General features: G+C 48.4%; 2 protein-coding genes across 7 annotated transcripts in view; one reads left to right on the top strand and one right to left on the bottom strand.

Moving 5' to 3' along the window:
* Positions 1–3,199: 3,199 nt before the first annotated feature.
* LOC144152461 (phospholipase A and acyltransferase 3-like) lies at positions 3,200–4,540 on the bottom strand. The gene is made up of 2 exons (XM_077683732.1): positions 3,771–4,540; positions 3,200–3,456 (listed from the first exon to the last, which is right to left on the bottom strand). The coding sequence occupies exons 1-2, from the start codon at positions 4,200–4,202 to the stop codon at positions 3,280–3,282; spliced, it is 609 nt and encodes a 202-aa protein (XP_077539858.1). The 5' UTR covers positions 4,203–4,540; the 3' UTR covers positions 3,200–3,279.
* The window catches only part of Ars2 (arsenic resistance protein 2), a 52,471-nt gene continuing 36,060 nt past the window's right edge, over positions 3,369–19,779 (top strand). For 2 of the 6 annotated variants that reach the window (XM_077683722.1, XM_077683725.1), the window contains exons 1-5: positions 4,962–5,068; positions 5,517–5,642; positions 12,324–12,431; positions 12,610–12,651; positions 19,032–19,217. In XM_077683722.1, coding sequence (XP_077539848.1) covers positions 5,521–5,642; positions 12,324–12,431; positions 12,610–12,651; positions 19,032–19,217 — 458 coding nt within the window. In that variant the 5' untranslated portion in view covers positions 4,962–5,068; positions 5,517–5,520. Of the gene's footprint in view, positions 3,483–4,961; positions 5,069–5,118; positions 5,140–5,516; positions 5,643–12,323; positions 12,432–12,609; positions 12,652–19,031; positions 19,218–19,779 lie in introns of those variants that run through there. The other 4 variants (XM_077683723.1, XM_077683724.1, XM_077683726.1 and 1 more) reach the window with 4 other exon arrangements.

Genomic DNA, 19,779 nt, shown 5'->3' with positions numbered 1-19,779 from the left:
GGCTGTGCTGCCTGGACTCAGCAATTTCATCTTAGCTTAAGATGATAATCGGTGCTGAGCAGCTTCGGTATAGAGATCAACATGGTTTCCGAGCTCGTGCCAGTGACTCTATCATTGCCCACATGCGCTTGCTTCGTACGTGTTGTGACAGCTCATCAATTTAACCACGTGGCCACCGCTATGAGAAGGAAACAAAACAATGCAGGGTGGTTGTTTAAATAGACTCGACGTAGCCGTTCGTCGTATATACGGTTCCCCAGGGCACACAGGCATATGCTAGGGTAATTGAAAACAAGGGGCTGATTTTTTTTTTTTAGTAAAGTCGTCCACCGTCCTAGCTGGAACAATGTTTTACGCACTTGCCATCTTTTCCTGCTCTTGCGTAAGGTTGTTATGACAGCTGCATTGCTGAAGGGGACACTTAAGTCCTAAAAACTCGCCTGAACAGTTTTTCGTCAGAATTTTTTGGTGTCCCACGCCAAAATCGAATCCGCTGTTCCTGCAGATAAGCGTGTGGACGACCGCACGCAGATTTTAGCTTAGACAACTCGCTGCGTCGAGCCTGAATTCGTCTCGAATCGGTCAAGAACTGGACTGGCCGTCTCTCATCCGTTTTAGAGACGCGGCCAGCCGACATTTCGCGCGAGGCAGCTAAACACCTGCGCAAAGGGCGCACAGCAGGAAAGTACGGATGAATCAGCTCCCATAAAATGCACACTCTCCTGTGCAGCTTTGAAGCCCACCAAACGGTGTTCGCGTCTGCGCTGCGGGGGTAGAGAAAATGAAAACAAGAGAAGACTAAACCAAAAGCTGAGCGCGGAATGCCTTCTCGGGAACGCTGAGAGAAACGCGCGTGACCCGATGAAAGAGGTCAAAGAACTTGTAGCGCTGTGGACGCTCTTGGGCCAAGCGAGAGTCCCACACGCAGGAAAGAGAACAAAGGGAGGATTTCAGGTAACGCCGCTTTATTGTTTCTTTTCCGTGCTGCTTTCTTGCGAAGCAGTCGCATGTCGAAACGCGCGCGCTATTTACAAAACACAGGTTATGAAGCACGTGATGGAGGCCGACGAGATGGCTCTTTGAAACATTGTGCGAGGGTGATCAGATTGCGTGGCGAGACAGTTGTGGTATGTACAACCAAACGGCGCAGAGAACAACAGCGACAACAAAAAGGGTCCTTTCTTCGCGCAGAAACAAGGTGGCGAGGAGATGGAACAGTTTACACAGTGCGGGGAATCGCATCTAAATTTTTGATTAACTCTTTTTGCCGGGAAAAGGCACGCACCACCTGCCAGAGAGTGGTCCTCAAAAATGGCATCACACACACACAAACAAACAAACAAAAAAGCCCGCGTCGCACTGCGTTTGTTCATCGCTTTTAACAGATCGCGACTTGGAGTGCAAGGCACACACAAATACCCTCGGGTAAAAGCGGTTCCTTATGCTGGTATCACTACCTTTTGCTAACGTTCACAACTCCATTATAATAAGCTACGCGACTCTATTATCACACATCGCTCTCATTCCTTCCAGTTTATTTTGTCAAGGATTACGATGATGGAATTGGTAAAGCCTAGTCGGGTTATATGTATGCTATATGCGGAAACAGCGCATATGGAGTTTCATAGTGCGAAGAAAAAAAAATATCTGGTTGGCGCTCGTTACGCGGCACTCCAATATTTCGAAAATATTGCTCTGCTTTCGAAAGGGTTCACTCTACATTTTCTCACTTTCTCGCTCGAAAGATCGTGGGGCACATTGGCACAAAAATACGGGCAGCGGAAAATACTCTCTCTCTCTCATGACAAAAACATTCTTAAATGCTGTTTCTGCCGCCAACAGTCCCGGGATGAGATGAGAACATGTTTTCTCCCTCCTATTAATTCGTAGTTTTGTAACGACTGCCACGCCAAGATTCGCTTTAACGATCAATAAACATACAGGGCTAAGTTGGCAGTGACGAAGTTAACACCTTTGTTTAAGAAATGTGCGCTTTTGACTTGTTCGTAAGCCGAACATTGAGTCCTAGTTTTCGCCACGCATAGAACATAACACCGCAAACGCTTTGTTTCGCAAAAAATAAACTATCTGTAATAGTTTATATTAGCCATCACGTTGCAAGCTTTCATGCAAAGGCCACCAGAATGAGCTACTTACAAAGATGATGACACTATGTACAAGCACTGAGAAGCACGACATATTTACAAAAACGCACTGCAAGCGTGTCATGGACGCCTGACGTACAGCGAAATGAAACGTATGGTCACATGAAGGGTGTCGAAGCACAACTGAACAGAGACAGTTGGCAACATTGCACGTTATTTTCTTTTTCCTTGAGCAAGAACACTCGCGGAAAAAAATTATTTTTTCCTGTGGTTTTGCATGGGTGCTCGACGCCGCTTATGGCACCACCGAAGTGATTTCCTTATAAAAAAAACAAAATTTTTTTGCCAACAAAAGTTGTTATTCTTTCCTTTTAAACATCAAAATGCGGTAACTGCGTTTTGCGGTCGCCACAAAAACGGCAAACTTCGCGCTTTGCACAAAGGCAATAATAATGACTAGGAAGACGAAAAAAAAAAAAAAAAACTTCTCGATCCTTTCTTGGTCTCATCTGAACCTCGCACATCTAGTTCCTGCCATTGGCAGTGTCAAGCGAAATAACTTACAATCACAACAATCGGAACAGCTGCCGAAACTTAAAGCCTGCGCTACAATATCACCTCGTGCAAAGTCTGAAGGTTCGGACTACATCATGGAGACAAGCATGAGGCCGCTGCTGCGGCAAACGTGACCTACAAAAAAAAAAAAAAAGAACGTATTTCCAAAAAAGTAGAAAAACAGTGTAAAAAAAGCCTATAAAAACAAAGTCACACTTGTTCGTTCAACATGGCGCATACCCTGCATCACAAATCCGACTGCCGACCCTCGTAAACAGAATGAGAAGGCTCGTCACTCTTTTTTTTCTCGCTTCACAACATGATCAGCTTCATACCTCGACCTCCCGCCGCGGCAAGCCCCGGAAGGCATTCGTGTCGAGCGTCACCCACGGCGGGTCATCGATGGGCCTTGACGCCGTCTTCGCCGAGACCAGCCTCACCGGAGTTCTTCCGAGGTAACGGCCCAGCTTGGCTCTCTATTTACACAGTCCAACGCGCACAACGCGCCAGTTGTGCGCGTTGTGCGCACAACGCGCACAACGCAATAATGCAGTGTGTTCTCCAACGCGCGCTCGCAGAGTCCGCGCGCGGCAAGAAGAGAGGGCGCCGAAGCGGGTCTTCAGGCGACGCTGGTGGGAGCGTTCTTCTGCGGAGTCCTGGGGGAGCTCGGCGCTATCCTGGCGATGGACGCCGAGGTCGGTGTGCCGAAGACGGCCTGCAGGCCCGCCAGGAAGGTCGTGTGGCCCACTTGGAGGTTCTTGGCCAGAGGCTTCATCACGCTCAGCGTCACCGTGGCCTGGGAAGAAGAAAGAGGGCGGCCTGGTGAGACAACGCGCTCGAACAGGCTTTGTCACTGCAACCCCGTACCTCACGTCTCCACATTTTAGCCGCATAGGCGTCCCGGTCGGAAGCTCGCTTTACAGGAGCTCCCGCCGCGGGCGCGCCTCGAGCCCAGAGGAAAGAGACGTTCCCGCCAGCTACCGCTAACCTCAACCCCGATTCCGCGCTGCGGTGCAGCTAGCGATCGGCCCAGAGAGCCCGGGAGATGTGGAAACGAGTTTAGCCCGGTGACCGAGGGAGGGGGGGGAAAGCGGTCAGCGTGCTGCTCACCTGGTCGCTCCAGCCGACGCCGAACTTCCACTGCGTGGCGTAGTACTCGCCGTTCCGGGTGAGGAAGTTGAACTCCACTTCCCGGTCGAGCATGGCGCAGGCCCGCTCCAGCGTCTCGGCCGCCGACGAGGGCGCCAGGTTTCGCTCCTTGGCGCGCACTTCCTTGTTGTTCACGCGCACGCCGCTGCAGCCGGCCACGTCGGTCAGCTTGCTCAGGTGCACGTACGCATAGTCCGTCGGGATGTCCTCCTCGTGGCGGCCCACCACGTGCACCACGTTGCCCTGGCCCACGTACAGCGCCCAGTGCGCGTACAGCGTCCGGTCGATCTCGATCAGGTCGCCCGGCGCGGGCCGCAGGTCGCACGCGGGAACGAAGGAGCCCAGGCCATAGCGCAGCACCGCGTCCGGGCTGTGCTGCTGTTGCTGGGGCATGGTGGCCACGGTCGGAGGAGAACGCGCGGAAGAGGGCTGCTCGCTACCGCTGGTATCCAGTGCAGGGCGCGGGGGAGACCGTCGCGGAGGACGCGCAGTGTTTTGCTCCCGTGGCTTGTTGTGAAAACACAGCTGTCTGCCTGCTAAGCTGGGCGGCGGACAAAGCGCAAGGGGGAAGCCCGGAAAAGAAGACCGCGCGATGCTTCTCCACCAACGGTTCACACGCAGCTGCTGAGCGCCGGCCAGGAGCGCAACTCTTTATCGAGGTGTGGCGAGGGAGACGTCGTGACGGAGGGGGACAGATAGCGGGAGAGAACGGCCGCGGGAGCGCCGCAGCCTCGCAAAGGCGCAAGGGCCGCTTTGGCCGCCACTTGTTTCCCAGTTGCTGGTATTTTGTTTTGAAGCTCGCGCTCACACCACGCCTTAGCGCGGTTCGGCGCCGCTAACGTAGCGCCACTACGCGGACAGGTGCCTACGCTTGTCGGCAACTGCTCGAGCCCACCAAGAGATGTCGCTAGCATTGTTGACGTCATTTGTGACGTCAATTGTGACGATTAAAAAAATTACGTCATCGTTTATGACGTCAATTTATAACAATGATGATGACAATTAACGTTTTTTGTGCATTGGGGCGTCGCCATTTCGGTTTAAACAAAAAGGCACTACTTTTATAACGTGTGGTTTACTACTAATAATAAATTCTTAAAACTGCATTTAAAGCTTGTATGTATTTTTTATTAACTATCTTGCTACGTAACTGGCTAACCTTGGCTATGTGACTTTTGCGCCTCGTGGGTCAAGCCAATCCAGTAGTTAGTCGACGGCGTGTAAAACAAGCCCCTCATTGCCGACTTTTCACTTCGGAGGTTGGTGCCTCTTTATACCTTCTAAAGCCGCCGCAAAGGCGCGCAAAGTGCGGTTTTGCTGCCTAGAAGACGTTAGTTGCGTTCTCCTTTCGGTAACGCGTGTTGTAACATGGCTGCGTGCTTACGCGTACGCGGCGCATTGTGTTCGCGATCGGGCGTAGAAAAAAAAAAATGGCTCCGGCGAAGGCCACTGGATACGGCGGCTGGTTGTCTAACCCTTGCCGGTACAACCGTTGCACTCCCACGAAACTGCGTATTTCCCGTGTGTTGATTCGCCTCTGACTCGGACGTCCTCTGTAATCGTTTCTTTCGGGCGGCTTGTGGCGCACGGCCCGGCGTGCCCATTGGCGCTGCGTCGTTGGTTGAACGGGAGTTAATTCAAACTAAAAAAAAAAAAAAGCGGTAATGAACGGAAGACGTGATGGCGTTGCCGTTTCGTCTTGTGCAGCCGTATGGGAGACAGTGATGAAGAGTACGACAGACGGCGTGGCCGAGACAAGTTCCGAAGGGAGCGCAGCGATTACCAGGAGCGGCGCGATGACCGAAGCCGCGGAAGGGACGACTGGCCCGAACGGTGAGCGTCGCTTCTTTTTCATCTTCTTCCGGAGGCGCAAGTTATTCTGCGAGCATAAAAGGGAGCGCTGAGGAAGGGATCAAGAGTGGTGTGGCCACGTTTTCACCATCTGAAGGCGCGGTAAGGCAGAGTTTTTTAAAACTGTGCGTTCAGAAAAAGTACGCCGAAGGTATTTGATCCTAATTTGATTAGGATCACCATTTGATCCTAATAACCATGATTTCGAAGATGCATTGCGATTTGACGTTTATGTATGTGGATTAGTTTACATTTTCAGTGCATAAATAATCAGTTAGTGTCGAAAAAAAAAAAGAAAATCTATGTGACGAAGTGTTGCCTTGCATATGCATCAAAAAATCGTTTCACTAATTTTTTAGGTTACTTGTGTGTGAGTTTATGGTTTCTTTAACTCTTCAAAGAGCTGGACAATTAGCAGAGCGTCATTTAGCACCCATGTAGAGCCCTGTACTGTTGGGATACAAAGGAAGCTAATCTGGCATAGCTGGAAAGCAGAATAGCGAGGAGCAAAGCACTTGCCAGCTGTATTGTTCCTGTTTGGGGAGAGAAACACTAGGGGTGGTGGGGAATCGATATGCACGAAGGGGGAGTATCTAGACATTGGGTGCTTCTTTTTCAGACAATATTTCTTCTCTCTGCCTTTTTTAAGAATGGGGTGCAAGAACTTAAAGGGGTCGTGAAGAGATTTAAAAAAAAATTGTGTTGTGTGGGCACTTATAACCATGGAACCTTGAAAACAAACAGTGCATACCCGTTTCATTGCTTGATATCGACAAATAGGAAAATGAATGCAGTTACGGTTTCACCGAGGCTTTCCTCAACTCGTGAAGTGACGTTTCAGGAAGTCAGTAAGAAGCCAATCACAGTTCTCCCTCGTCTGCACAGCAGGTCGGCATAGAGCGGGCTTGCAAAAGGTCAAGTAAAGCTACAACATCGCCGCCGTGATGAAACTCGCCTTGAAACTGGACGGGAAATGTCTGATCTTTGATGCGACTGATCCACATCGTCGAACTTTCAGTCAACAATGGGGGCGAGTGGCACAGGCAGAAGCAACCATGTTTAATATAAACTGGGTATTTGTAAACTGTTTACGCTGTTTCGCACAAGTCTAAACTGTTGTTCTGCTAGCCGATATTCTTGCACAAGTTTGCCGACGTTTGTCTCACGTAGCCTGTAATGCGAGTTGCGCGAATGTGAAACTTTTGACCTGATAAGACAAATGACCGAACGCTTAAAATAAGTATTTACTGCATAAACATGTTTATTGAAGAAACTTCGAGTAGTCGGAACTTAAAACCAATCCGTCATTTACTCATCAAGCGCAAAAATAATTAGTGAGAAACAGCGATACAGTGCCGAGTCATCGAGTCCCACCATCACACAGTCCGGTTAATTTCCTGTTTCTTCCAGTAAACAGTGCTTGTTAACGGTGTTTAGTTGATTGTATACATTCCTTTTCGACTACCTGCAGAAGCATTCAACAGCAAGTTGGCGGTTAAAGCTTTTGGTTGGCTAGAATTTATGGAGACACAACAGAGTGCTGGGCTGCAAATGAGAAGTGGCGTTTTTGCAGCAGTTTTTCGCTGTGCATGCTTCTCCTGTCGATAGTGTAGTGGCCAAAGTGTCCGACTATGCTGACCGTAATGTTGGGCTGGCCTGGCAGCTGCAAGTTCGAATCGCACACGGGGCACTGTGTTTTTTTTTTTTGCTTGAGCGGTTTTGTGCTTTTTCATACAAAAAAGGTAAGATTCTGAAGAGAATTCGGCGCAAAACAACATGAAATTGAGCAGGAAAACTGGTTACAAACTGTACAAAAACAGCCAGTGGGTCCGAGTTCTGCTACAATGGTTGCCAGACAACTGAAGCAGTAGCGACACTGCTCATGTGGATAGAAAACTGTTTTTGGCAATGAATAAAGGATGCATTGCTTTTAAAATATCAGGTTTGCAGCTGTACAGAACAATATACACAAAGAGCGTTTAACTGGTTTGACTGTCGAATGCACTTACTGTGACGTCACTGCTACTTGCGCTGCCGACCGACGATGCGCGAATGGTCGCTTGCGATGCGCCTCAAAACGAGAATTTCTAAGGCGCCTCCTAAATTGCAGAAGCAACGAATTGTGAAAATATTTAGGATTTATGTTCTTAAAAGGTCGTTCAAGCAGACAAAATTAAACAAGAACAAATGCATTTTCTCTTCACGACCCCTTTAATGTGTAAGATGAAACAGTGGTCAAACAAACAATACTAGTACTTATAATGGATTCATTCAAAGAAAAATGTGGTATGATGGCCTCTTGTGGGAGCTGGCGATATGTCGAGACCAAGTGCCTGCATGCGAAGCATGTGCGGCTAGGAGCATCGTCTGACAGTCTGTTCCTTCTTTCAGATGCGACTCCCTTTAATCCCGTGTGAAACGAAGGGGCCATGGAGACAATATAGAAGTTTGGTTCATTCAAAAGATTGCCTAGTTAGAATAATACTCGCACCACATTTAGTGCAAAAACAGACAATAGGCACGCGACTGACTGACTATTTTCCACCCGCCGCGGTGACTCAGTGGCTAAGGCGTTGTGCTGCTGAGCACGAGGACACAGGTTCGGTTCCCGGTGGCAGTGGCCACTTTTCTGATGGAGGCGAAAAGCAAAAACGCCTGTGTGTATGAGATTTGGGTGCACGTTAAAGATCCCAAGGTGGTCAAAATTAATCCGGAGCCCTCCACTACGGCGCGCCTCATCGCCTGCATCGCGTCAGAATGTTAAACCCTACAATCAGTCAACTGACTACTTTCCCACACTAAATTTGTGATGCTTTTTGGCTGGCAGAATCACTTGACAAGTAAACAGGGATTATGGGCTCGCAAATTGAACTATATGCACTGGAAATATAGTTCATATTCTTTTTATAGCAGTAAGAAGGCTGAGGTAAACAACAGGGCTTCCAAATTAGCATGTAAAGTGCCCCACGTACGAAAACTACCGCTGGCCAGCGTTGCGAGACACCAGCCAATTTCGGGATCGTGCCTGTTTGTCTAGTTTTGCCCATTGTGTCACGAATCGATAACTATGATTGTAATCAGATGCAGCACATACACGTCTGATTAGAAGTAAACTTAGCATAGAAGTTCTGGCCGGTAGAGGTAAAGCCCTCTTGAACAGCTTTAAAGGAGTACTGACACTAAATTTCTCACTTTCGGTTTTTATGCTGTAAAGAATACCTAGTGGTCCAGTAATTACAAAAATCAAACCAAAGGTGGCCAGCCGCCAGCGTAGAATGAATTATAACGCATTTATTCCAATCAGTTTCAAATTTGGACGTCGCGCGCCAAACGGCCGTTCAAATGCAAGACGGCGAATCTGATGTCACGGTTTCCGTGACGTCAGGGACGTTTGCCTCATCGTCTGCTACGATTGCACATGGTCCGCACTCGCCCGCGCAGTCGACATGTCGTCTGAATCGTCAGGCTCGCATGAGTCGCTGCCACCCGACAGACAGAACAACTTTATTTGGCCAGGTGATTAGGCCGGCGACGTCTTCGCCGTCATCCGTTTTTTAATATCACTGCGGCTCGAACTGGCGCAGACTGTGATAGCAACAGCTTGTCGCCACTCTTCTAATCAATCTGATCACGAAAAAGAAGTTCTACATGCGAGAAAGTACATGTTAGTGTGGTGAAAAATTGTGCTAGGGGTTGTTATCAGTGCTGAATTTAAAAGCGGCGTTCAGATATTTGCCACGATGGTAAGCCTACGCTGACCGGCAGTGGAGGTTCGGCGTTCCAACCTAGCACTGTTGGCACCGCGGTGCGGCGAGCGGCCGAAAGATGGCGCCACCTGCACGGTAGAATCAAAACAGGCCACGGCAGATGTCTTGGTCACCGATCGCTCGGTCACCGATCGCTCAAACGGCAATTATCGCCAAAACAAAGCTCCACATGCGAAAAAGGAGATAATAGTGTGTTGAAAAGTTGTTTAAGGGATGGTCATTCGCAGTTGTACAGATAGCGGCGATCAAATATTCGCCACGATACTAAGCCTAAAGTTCTCAACACCCAAGCTGACCCAAGCAACGCCGAGCACGCTGGCTTGGGCGACAGTTCTTGCGGCCGCCGCCGCACACGAACTAAGCCCATGTTTCGTGCTGCATGTCGTCGCGTGGAAAATAATGCATCTTGGAGTCGTCGTGGATTTGCTCGGACAGGCTTCCACTGAGCAGTACTTCGAATGCTGCGAGATTGCCATAGCACAACTTGGGCGAGCTCGGCGACGCACACACGCCGCTCAGATAAGACACCGTGCAGTTTTCAGCACCAGTGCAAGGGAAGACCATGTGCCGGCCACGAACTGCAGAGCAAAGACGTCGAACATGCAAAGTGCGCAAAGTTTACAAGCATCGCTCGCAGAGTTACACCCATGTCTTCTGCCCAAACAAATACCACCGACAACAGCAGCGCAGGCTATCGTTTCCGGTTCCGAAAACGACTGTATGACGTCACCCTGAACCAGCCAGACATGCCGGCCAATATGTCGTCACGCCGAAAGGGATTTCGCTAGTGCTGCCGATTTGTGGAAGCTCGCGGCCGGGACAATCAAAATCTATTTTCGATGTGATTCCGGCCTCGGATCGCTGCAAAAATTTCTGTGAGGCATCTGTACAAACTACTGAAGTCAATTATGTCATTTTTTAGGCGTCAAAATTTGGTGTCAGTACTCCTTTAAGGGGTCTTAGGTTAAATGGAATCACTGCAACACCCAGGAAGGCCAATGTAACGAGGTGCTCGTGGCAATGCCTTGTGCGATCCCTGTTAGGCTGCGGGATTTAAATGCTGCATGAAGTCAGCATATCGACTCTCTGTTTTTTACCTCCCTCTAATAAATCATTGCCAACATTGAAATTTCTGGCTTTCGTTGTTAAATTTCTCAGGGAATATAGCATTGTTCGCTGCTGAACAAGTGCTGGTAGTACTATCAAACCAAATCTTTTGAACAAAACAAAATTGTATGTTGTCTTCATGGGCGCTTTAAAATGACTATACTAGAAAGCACTGGCTCCTAAGTGTAAAAAAAAAAAAGCGAAGAAAGCCAGCTCTTGAATGAGAAAACAAAGATGCAAACAAAGTATCCCGCAATTTTTTTCAGGTCCCAACGCGCTCGTAACGAGTCAGCCCAAGAAAAAGAGAGAAGGAAGTGTAAAAAAACGAAACAAGATTGGTAAACTATGTTTCTCACATGACGTTGGTGCAGTGGGGATTGTACTGGATTGAAGGCGCAGTCTAGCAATACGATGCTCCACACAGCACTCATTTTCTGCGCATGCATTTGTGAGCCTCAACTGTTCTGGAAGTTCGCTTCAGCATATGCATGGGGTAGTGAAAAATTTTGGTCAGCTGTACGTGCACTTAATTGTGTCACTCCTTGTCTTGTAGTAACTTGATTACCACTTTCAACAGGAGTGCTTACATACCCAAGATAACCAGCTTCAGGATAGTTTTTAACTAAGCCCATGAAGGTGAATTAATTGCATAGCTTTCATATTCGGTGAGCAGCTGGCGGTTGTTAGGTCAAGGGCTGCACATAGAGCTGCTAAACAAATAGCAGACACTTGCTGTTTCTTCAATTTATGGTGATGGGATACCTTTGGTTGTTGCTTTTGCAGTCACTATAGGCTCTGCGCTCTACTCGAGTTAAGAATATAGCCAGCAGAGAGGGTGCATGCAATTTTCCATTTTATGTTGCATGCTTGATCAAATAGTGGTATGCACTGTGACTCTTTGTAAATACAGGTAATCAGGCCAGTGCTTGCACAGGCAGCAGAGGGAGTAATCTAATCATGGGGCTGGTGTTGTCCGATTGCCACTATGCACTAGGTGTTCTAACACTAGCCAAGTCTGTACAGTAGACTTGTATTAGGACAAATGTTAAATGCCTTTGCCTTATAATAAAAAGGCAGCAGAGAAAATCATCATCCGAAGATGAACCTTTTTTAAAACTTTGATTTTATGGTCTCCCGTGAGTTTACCGTATTTACAGGGCAACATGTAACGGCGGCAATAGAATGCCAGCTGTTTTTTACTGACTCTAGCCTGGGACCGAAGCTGTCTGTTCTTGATAACAAATTTTAAGTTCGGTCTGTTAAAGTTGAATAAATAAAAGGAATGTTTTCCCTGCCCTGTCCTACTGTTCAGCAAGGCATTCACCTTCATACCCTAAATTGTTTTTGCTATCGTAGTATTAAACAGGTCATTTTCTTCTCCTGTGCCCCTTTTCTGCCTCCCGAGTACCTGCTTGGGAATTGCGTGTACAGCAGTAGTGAGGAACGGCAACTTGTTGAACAGTGTGTGAGCCAAGGTAGCTCTTTAGCGCTTGCCATGTGTTTCCACAATTTTCATAGCTGGCTCCCCAACCAAGTGGGTTGGGGAAGTCGATTCAGATGAAACATTCTGGCCCAGGTCTAACATGTCTAGCAATCATTTGTTTATTTTACTTGAGCCTGCTTGGGGGACAAACTTGAATAATTTCAGTGGTGTTGTTCGACCCAGCGCCCTTCAGCCTCGCTTGTGCCGGTACCTTTGGTGGTTGCGTGTCCGTCCCTTTCACCCGCTAACCATGCAGTGTTCGCTTATGACTGGAACTGCCAATAACACTCTTGCCTGCGTTTGTAGCCGGCGTGATTATCGAGACTATGACGTCAGGAGGAGTCGGAGCGACCGCTATAGTCCAGCAAGACATGACATGAGTCCTCCTGGGAAGCGGATGAGACGCGGAGACTGGTGAGTGGCACTCACGACGAGTGCTCTTTCCTTCTGGTTAAGGTACCGGGTGGCTGCGGTTGGTGCATGGGTGGTCAGGTTTGAAATTTTTTTTTCCCTCTGGGTGGTGGGGGGTGGTGGCTTACTGCCTTCGCATTCACATGTGACAGCTGCCTTTCTGTTGCTTTATTCTTTACAGTAGGATTCCCCAGTCTAATGTTACCATGTCGAACCGTCGGAGGCAAGCTTTTCTTTCTTATTTTACCTTTGGTGGTATGTCCTGGGGATCTTGGGTATGGTGTGTTCTCTATTTTTACAAGCACTGTAATGTAACATGTTCCTCTGCACTTTAAGCATCAGTTAACTGTGACTTGTTTGTCAGAAATGCTGCTGACACTTTTGAAACTACTGTAATGGGGAAATTAGCGTCAGAGGGCTTAGAGACCAGCTCTGCTAAAACTTACGTGTTCTTGTGGGCAGTTGAGTGCAGGGCCATGAAAATATTGGGAAACTAAAAAGGAGAAAAAAAAAATCTGCTGATCGCTGCAATGTTTAAAGATTCTAAAGGGGCCGTACAGACAAAACACAAGTTTGGTTCATTTGAAAAATTGCCTCGTTAGAATCATACTGACACCACTTTTATCGTAAACTTCGTTCAAATAAGCTATATAATTTAAAAAAAAAGGGAATGGCCGTGCGACCCACTAGCTCCTTTCCTGCAACAGAACTTATGATGTCATATGTCCAGCTGTGCGATTGGCTGAGGCTGGAAAAAGCAAGCGCAAGTTAGGCAGGGCTTATAAGCTTGCCGAACGAGCTATTTGCGCTTAAGTGTAAATGCATATCCATTTTATAGCAGTAAGAACGGTGGGGTAAACAATGGAAGTTACGAAAGTACTCTTAAACATAGAAGTACCTGTGCCTACTGCTGTTGGTAATGCGCGCACTATGCTTGTTATAGCTGCACAGCAGTCCGGTGCTTTGGGGTTGTCTTAAAGGGACACTGAAGTGAATTTGTCAAGCTCCCGTTTTTGCTTGCACTGCGTAGACTGGCTCAAATTAGCACACTTTTCATCGTTTATCCGGTTGACAAATCGGTAATTATTTTACAAAGCGCGAAAGAAGAAAAACTACCATGCGCGGTTTGCGGCGGCCGCACCAACTAAGGCTGTGACGTTGAGAGGAGGGGCGCCGTGATTGGACGATGCCCAAGGTTAGCAATCACACAAGTTTCGGTTTCGGTTCAACCAATGGCTTTGTTGGATGGGCATTCTCAATATCTCAGTAATCATCGTACCGCGCTTCTGCCATGTTGTGGGCTGTAAAATGCACAAGATAAGCCTCCCAGGACGGCTTGTAGTCGTAGCATTCACTAGCCGAGACCTACGCAGTGCATGAACGCCCTCCGCGTACCCGCAGACGCCCAAATGTCATGCGCTTTTCCCCCATATTTGGAGCTTGCCTCCCTCATGCCTGTATCGTAAAAAGCGTGTTCGCACCAGGCCAAGGGTCTGTTCATTCTGGCCTGTGCCCACTGCCTGCAAGCAGTCGGTGCTTATGGCAACAGCACGCCAACGAGAACTCGCCAGTGCGCCAGTGCCAGCCTGCGCGCGTTTTGTGAACTAGTTCGTGTAGCCATGAACGTTGCGGCCCCAAAAAAGATGAACTCAATATAGAAAACATCGGCGGAAAACAAAAAAGTTAACTTACAAAAAAAAAAAAGCACGTACCCGCGGGGATTCGAACTCGTGACTCGCAAAACGTTTGCGGTGAATTCCGAGCGCCCCAGACCGCTAGGCCACGGAGCGGGACGCGAATGCCTTGTTAATATAGGGTATATATTGTACAACCGGTTTACACTTTTATTTAGTTTTGGCATTTCAAGCCGCTTAGGTGACTATTTGTTGTACTGCGATCGTGCAGTAAGCGTCGCCCGAGTTTCCACAGTAGCTCACGTCTAGCAATTGCATTTCGTAGACGGAAAAGCGTTCGCAGATGCGTAGTCGTGCTGCTGACCGCTGTGCTTGTTCGCCCAGCACAAAAAAGTGCTTCCCGCGCCCTAGTTTTTTGCTGTACGGTAAAAATATCAGTTGATTTTATTTGTTAAGTACCTATATTGACTTCGCTGACTCTTCTCCCGCCTTCAAGAGGCCTTATATTTTCCTACTGGCGTACCAGTCAGCGAAGCGTCGCATGTGCAGCGCTTGTGTGAAGCGACCTTGACTTGGAGCTAGATACAGTGTACAAACAAACCAAGTAAAGAAAGGCACATTCTTCCATTCACAAACGTGTCCTGGCTTCGTTTCAACTAAGCGAACGAATTGCGACCAAGCAATTTTTTTTTAACCTCCTTGATTGCGACGACCCGCCGGCGGCCGGCGGACGAAACGCTGGGCCGACTGACTCTGTCGGCCGGGGAGCCGTGCAGTAGCGCAGCCGTGGCGCAGCCAATTGCCAGCTCATCCCCTCCTGACGTCACACAAAAACGCCACAGAAAATGGGCGAGCGTAAAGAGAGGAGGACAGCGTTTTCGAATTAGTTTTTCTACTAAATAAAATCGCGTAAACGCGCCTAGAGTGGTCGAAACATGGCGTGGGGACTCTGGACTACAATTTGCGCTAGTAATCCCGCAATGTTTACATATCACTTCAGTGTCCCTTTAAGTGGCTGTTTGTCGAGCATACCCAGTGTTACACGAAACGATTACTTCCAGCCGCAACAAAAACAAGTTAGGTGCAAATACAGTCAGAAACAAAGCAAAGGCGGACAGTAATCCGGTGCAGTACAGTGGTGCCATTTAGGAGGACTGACGGTAAACAAGGCTCCCCAGTCTGCTGCAGCGAACTAACATTTGCTTGAAGACCTTTTCTTGTTATGTCATCACAGGCGTCATGAAATACATGATTTTGCAGGAAAATCAAAATTTTAACTCAAATTGATTTATTTCTCGATGAATAAAGCATCACTTGCTGCCGGACAAGCGCTGAGGGCACTGTAAAACACAATATTTTTAGAAAAAAAAAAACTCGTATTTTGTCGGCATGGCCCCTTTAAAGGGTCACGCAGACAGTTTGTTTAATGGTTAGTTTTTGTTTGAAAGATTGCCTCGTTAGAACCATTCTGACACCACTTTTAACGTAAGCTTCGATCAAATAAGCTATATATTTAGGAAAAAAGGAATGGCCGTGCAACCCACTAACCCATTTCGCCCACTAGAACATATTATTATGGGCAGCTGTGCGATTGGCTGAGGCCTGCAAAACCAAACACAAATTAGGCAGGGCTTATAAGCTTGCCGAGTGAGCTGTTTGCGCTTAAATTTAGGGCACATTCTTTTTATAGCAGTAAAAATTGTGGGGTGAACAATTAAAGTTACGAATGAACACATTACCGAAGCAGTTAGTGTGGCACTTTGCCAGCTTACACTGCCTCTGACAGCCGTTGGAGACGTTAAATTTGTCTGACACACACTGACAAACTGACATAAGCGAGCGGCACGGTCTCTTACGTGACCATGTTTGTCGAGTCATAGCATTCGTTTTAGGAAACGATTAGTATGAACAGTTATAAAAATATAGCAGGTATAGAAGTCCGGCCAGAAGCAAAGTGCCAACACTCGCACTTCAGTGGTATTGCAGCGCCATCTTTTAAAGACGGCGATAAACAAGATCGCCAAACGGCCGTCCGGGATAAGGTAGCAGCCCTGGGGCCGAATTCTCTAAAACGACGGGGCGTCGCTTTGAAACGACGGGGCAGCGCCATGCAAATGCATGTGTTCTGGGGTTGGGGCCGTCGCTTTGGGGCGGCGGGCTGGGGCAATCAGCGCAGAAAAGCGCTGTGGCAAGGGCGCGAAGTGACACCCACTGCCCCCCCGTCGCTTCACTTGTCGCTTCGCGCCCTTGCCACGGCGCTTTTCTGCGCTGATTGCCCCAGCCCGCCGCCCCAAAGCGACGGCCCCAACCCCAGAACACATGCATTTGCATGGCGCTGCCCCGTCGTTTCAAAGCGACGCCCCGTCGTTTTAGAGAATTCGGCCCCTGGTCAGCAGGCGATCTTTAGTTTTAAAACGTCACGAAAACACACGATTTAGCGGGAGAATTGAAATTTTGGCTTAAAATGTTTAATTTCTCAGTGAATAAAACGAACATAATTTGCTGCCGCACAAGTGCGGAGGGCACTATAAAAGAAGAAATTTTTCAAATAAAACAAGCTTTTATTTTGTCTGCATGGCCCCTTTAAGGAAGAGCGCAGCTGCAGACTGCTGCTTGGAACTACCAGTTCCTTTTTGTTACCTCTTGCGAACTGATTTAGAACATTAAACATGACTAATTGAATACTAAACATTACTGAAGTAGATTCTAGTGCTGATTCTGAATTGCTTTTATTTAAAGGAGTAGTGACACGAAATTTCAAAGCTGAGATAACTATGTAAAATGCTTCCTTTTTATCAGGGGATATATCCATCCCAGCAAGTTCCAAGAGTAGCCGTTCAGTACAACATATTTACAATACATTTTAATCTCTACCCGCACGAGAAAGCCCGGAGTGGGCCAGCACGACATGATCTGCTACTTGTCCGAAACTGCCGACGTCGGGGCTCCCATGACGTAGCCGACGCGCTGGCTACGGTTGGCGCGCGCTGCTACACCGTGTGCAGTCAGTCATGGTTTTGGGACGGATGTCATGCTGCCCGGGCGCGCGGGGATGGGGAAGACCTTGGCCGCTCTGGGTGAGCGTGTGCGCTCGCTCGTGCGTGCGTCTAGACCGGCAGTGGTGCGACAAGAGTAATGACGTCAGGTGCTACCTTTTGTCATGGCAGCTGCTCGGCGTTCGTTTTGTCGTAACCAAAACTGACACAAATAAACGATGCCGTAAATGATTTTTTATGCTGCGATCGACCATCTAATGTGCCATTCTATGATTAGTGGGATGATAGGCACCCACAGCAGCAAAAAAAAACGTAACACGAAAATTTCGTGTCACTACTCCTTAAGGTTGTGCATAGTATAATTGAATCTGGCACCTCATTCACACAGCATTAATATGAATGCTTACTACTCAGGCTCACCTAGTATAAAGTTGGGATGTTTATTTAACGGATGCAAGTGTCTTTGGTTCAGGTAGCTTGCTTGCAATGTTTATTTTATCTTTTACCGGTAGGGCTATGAAATGTTGGAATGCTATGTCATGGTATGTTAAGAAAGTTATTGGGCGCACATTTAAAGTGCCACTAGTTTGCATTGCTATTAGAGGAGTGGATGAGGTTGTAACAGCAAAATATGTTGTGTAACAAGCAAAAGTAAAAGAAAATTGAAACAGAAAGAAAACGTATTTCTTCTCTGAATGCCATAGCATCATAGGTGCTAATGCGATTGTGGAAATAGTCTTAGAAAATGGCAGGAATGACAAAATTTCGCATGTATGTAGCCGATACAGCAGCCCGAGTACAGGCTGCCTTCATTAACAGACATTTGCATGCTTTGCCATTGTTGTTGAGAGCATGCCCTTGCATTCCTTAAAGGCCAACTGCACTCAAATTTCACGTGGACCAAATTTATTTTTAATGCGTAGTACGTACCCTCAAATCAGCTGGGACACAAGTGGTAGCCCCTTAACACGCCTTGTTAATCAGTCAGAAGCGTTTAAAAAAAGCTTCGCCGCAGACCACCCTGCACCTACCGGCGGATCGCGTAAACAGCCATGACGCGCCTGTGACGTTCCAGCCGACGGGGGCTTCTTCCTCTGGCCAGCCACGCAGCTGGAGAACCGGTCGAGCTCTGCCGCGCGCGCTTCACCCATATGTGCTGCCCGTGCACGCGTAGAGCTTGCGCGCAGACATTCCCCCGAGCTGGTGACCGTCCGGCCGCTCGCTGGACGGCTGCAATGTCACTACAATGGCCGCGCTCTCCTCGGTTTCGGTTTCAAAATCGCTGTTTTTTGCTGACCGCTTGCAGCGTCCACGCGCGTATTTCAGCTGTTGTATTTTGCGTGTTGCCTTATTTTCAAGCAGACTATACGAAAATAGGGTTTTCAAGAGGTCGAAATTTTGAGTGCAGTTGGTCTTTAAGCCCTACATGAAGCACAGCAAAAAGCTGTGTGGAGGAAAGCACGGGAGCTGCCACTGTTTTGTACAGGCAGCAATGTCTATCGACAGTGACTGGCAAAAGAAAGGATAAAAGGTTGAACGGGGGCCCTTAACCATGAGCTGCTTACCAGTGTCAGCGCCTGGTGTGTGTAGTTGAGGGCCAGTGGCTGTTGGTTGGTCTGCACTCCTACCTCTGTGGAGATAATATCCTTCTCTCGATCCCCTCCCTGTCCCTCTGTGCTCCTGTCTCTGTGTGTTCCTCTAATAAAGCTTATGACTGCACAACCCCCGTCAACAGGATGTGGCCCTGCGTGCCTGCGCCAGAGCAAGCCAACCTCCCTGAGCTAATGTGACCAGGTAGCAAAAACCCCCTGTTTCGGATTTACATATAACCCTTGCCTGGCAGCCGAGGGCTTAAATGGTGTCGCCTCGGCACGGCGGCATTGGGCGTGCTCTTGACGGGGGCTGTGGGCGCTGCTGGGCTACTTCCCGACTGGCCGCCTCTTTTGTGCGTCTTGTCTGTCTCTGACCTATAGGGAGGACCGTGGTGGCTATGGGGGCTTTGAAGGTGGCGGCTTTGCGGTGGGTGGCGGCCACCACCCAGGCATGGGCGCCCCCTGGGCGGTGCCACCGCAGGACATGGGTGGCATGGTGCACATGGCGGGTGGGCAGCACGGCGGCTACGGCTTACACAGCATGGCTCAAGGCGGGGGACTGCCAAGGTAACCACTGGCAACGGCCTGCTCTCACCCCCCACCCAACCCTCACCTTGCCCCCCGCACATGAACCGTGAGCAGCGCTGCAAGTTTGAGTGGTGCGGTTTTTAGCAGTGATGTGGCTGCTTAAATCACATTTCTACAGAATTATCTAAAATACCCATTTATGGGTTCTCAGCCTGGTAGTTGATTAAGCCATAGCTTATTTGACCCCTGCAAGCTAAAGTAACGGGGTCCTGCCGTATAATCAACACATACCATACAAACGTTAAATTGACATCGTCACACCACAGGATGCGAAATTGCTATTAGATTAGACGTATCAGACAGTAATGGGATGATGCGGCATTGTATTTGCATTATTGATCGTACGGGGCACCTTGTGTATTCAAGGTGGCGGTATTGGCGACACTGCTTACCTCGATTTTCCATACATAGCTGTGATCGATCATGGAGACATAGTTGAAAGGTGGAGGGTGAGAAACCACAAAGTGGCTGTCAGAGTCTCAGTCAATCTCCGGCGAACAAGCTCCCTGTGCTTACTGGCAGGGAGCTCTGGGACCTCACT

Source organism: Haemaphysalis longicornis, unplaced genomic scaffold, assembly GCF_048455015.1.
Source record: "Haemaphysalis longicornis isolate Haplotype H1 unplaced genomic scaffold, Haemaphysalis longicornis Haplotype H1 scaffold_9, whole genome shotgun sequence".
NCBI classification, from domain to species: domain Eukaryota; kingdom Metazoa; phylum Arthropoda; class Arachnida; order Ixodida; family Ixodidae; genus Haemaphysalis; species Haemaphysalis longicornis.
The sequence above is the reverse complement of the archived record's forward strand: the minus strand, read 5'-3'. Positions and strand labels throughout refer to the sequence as shown.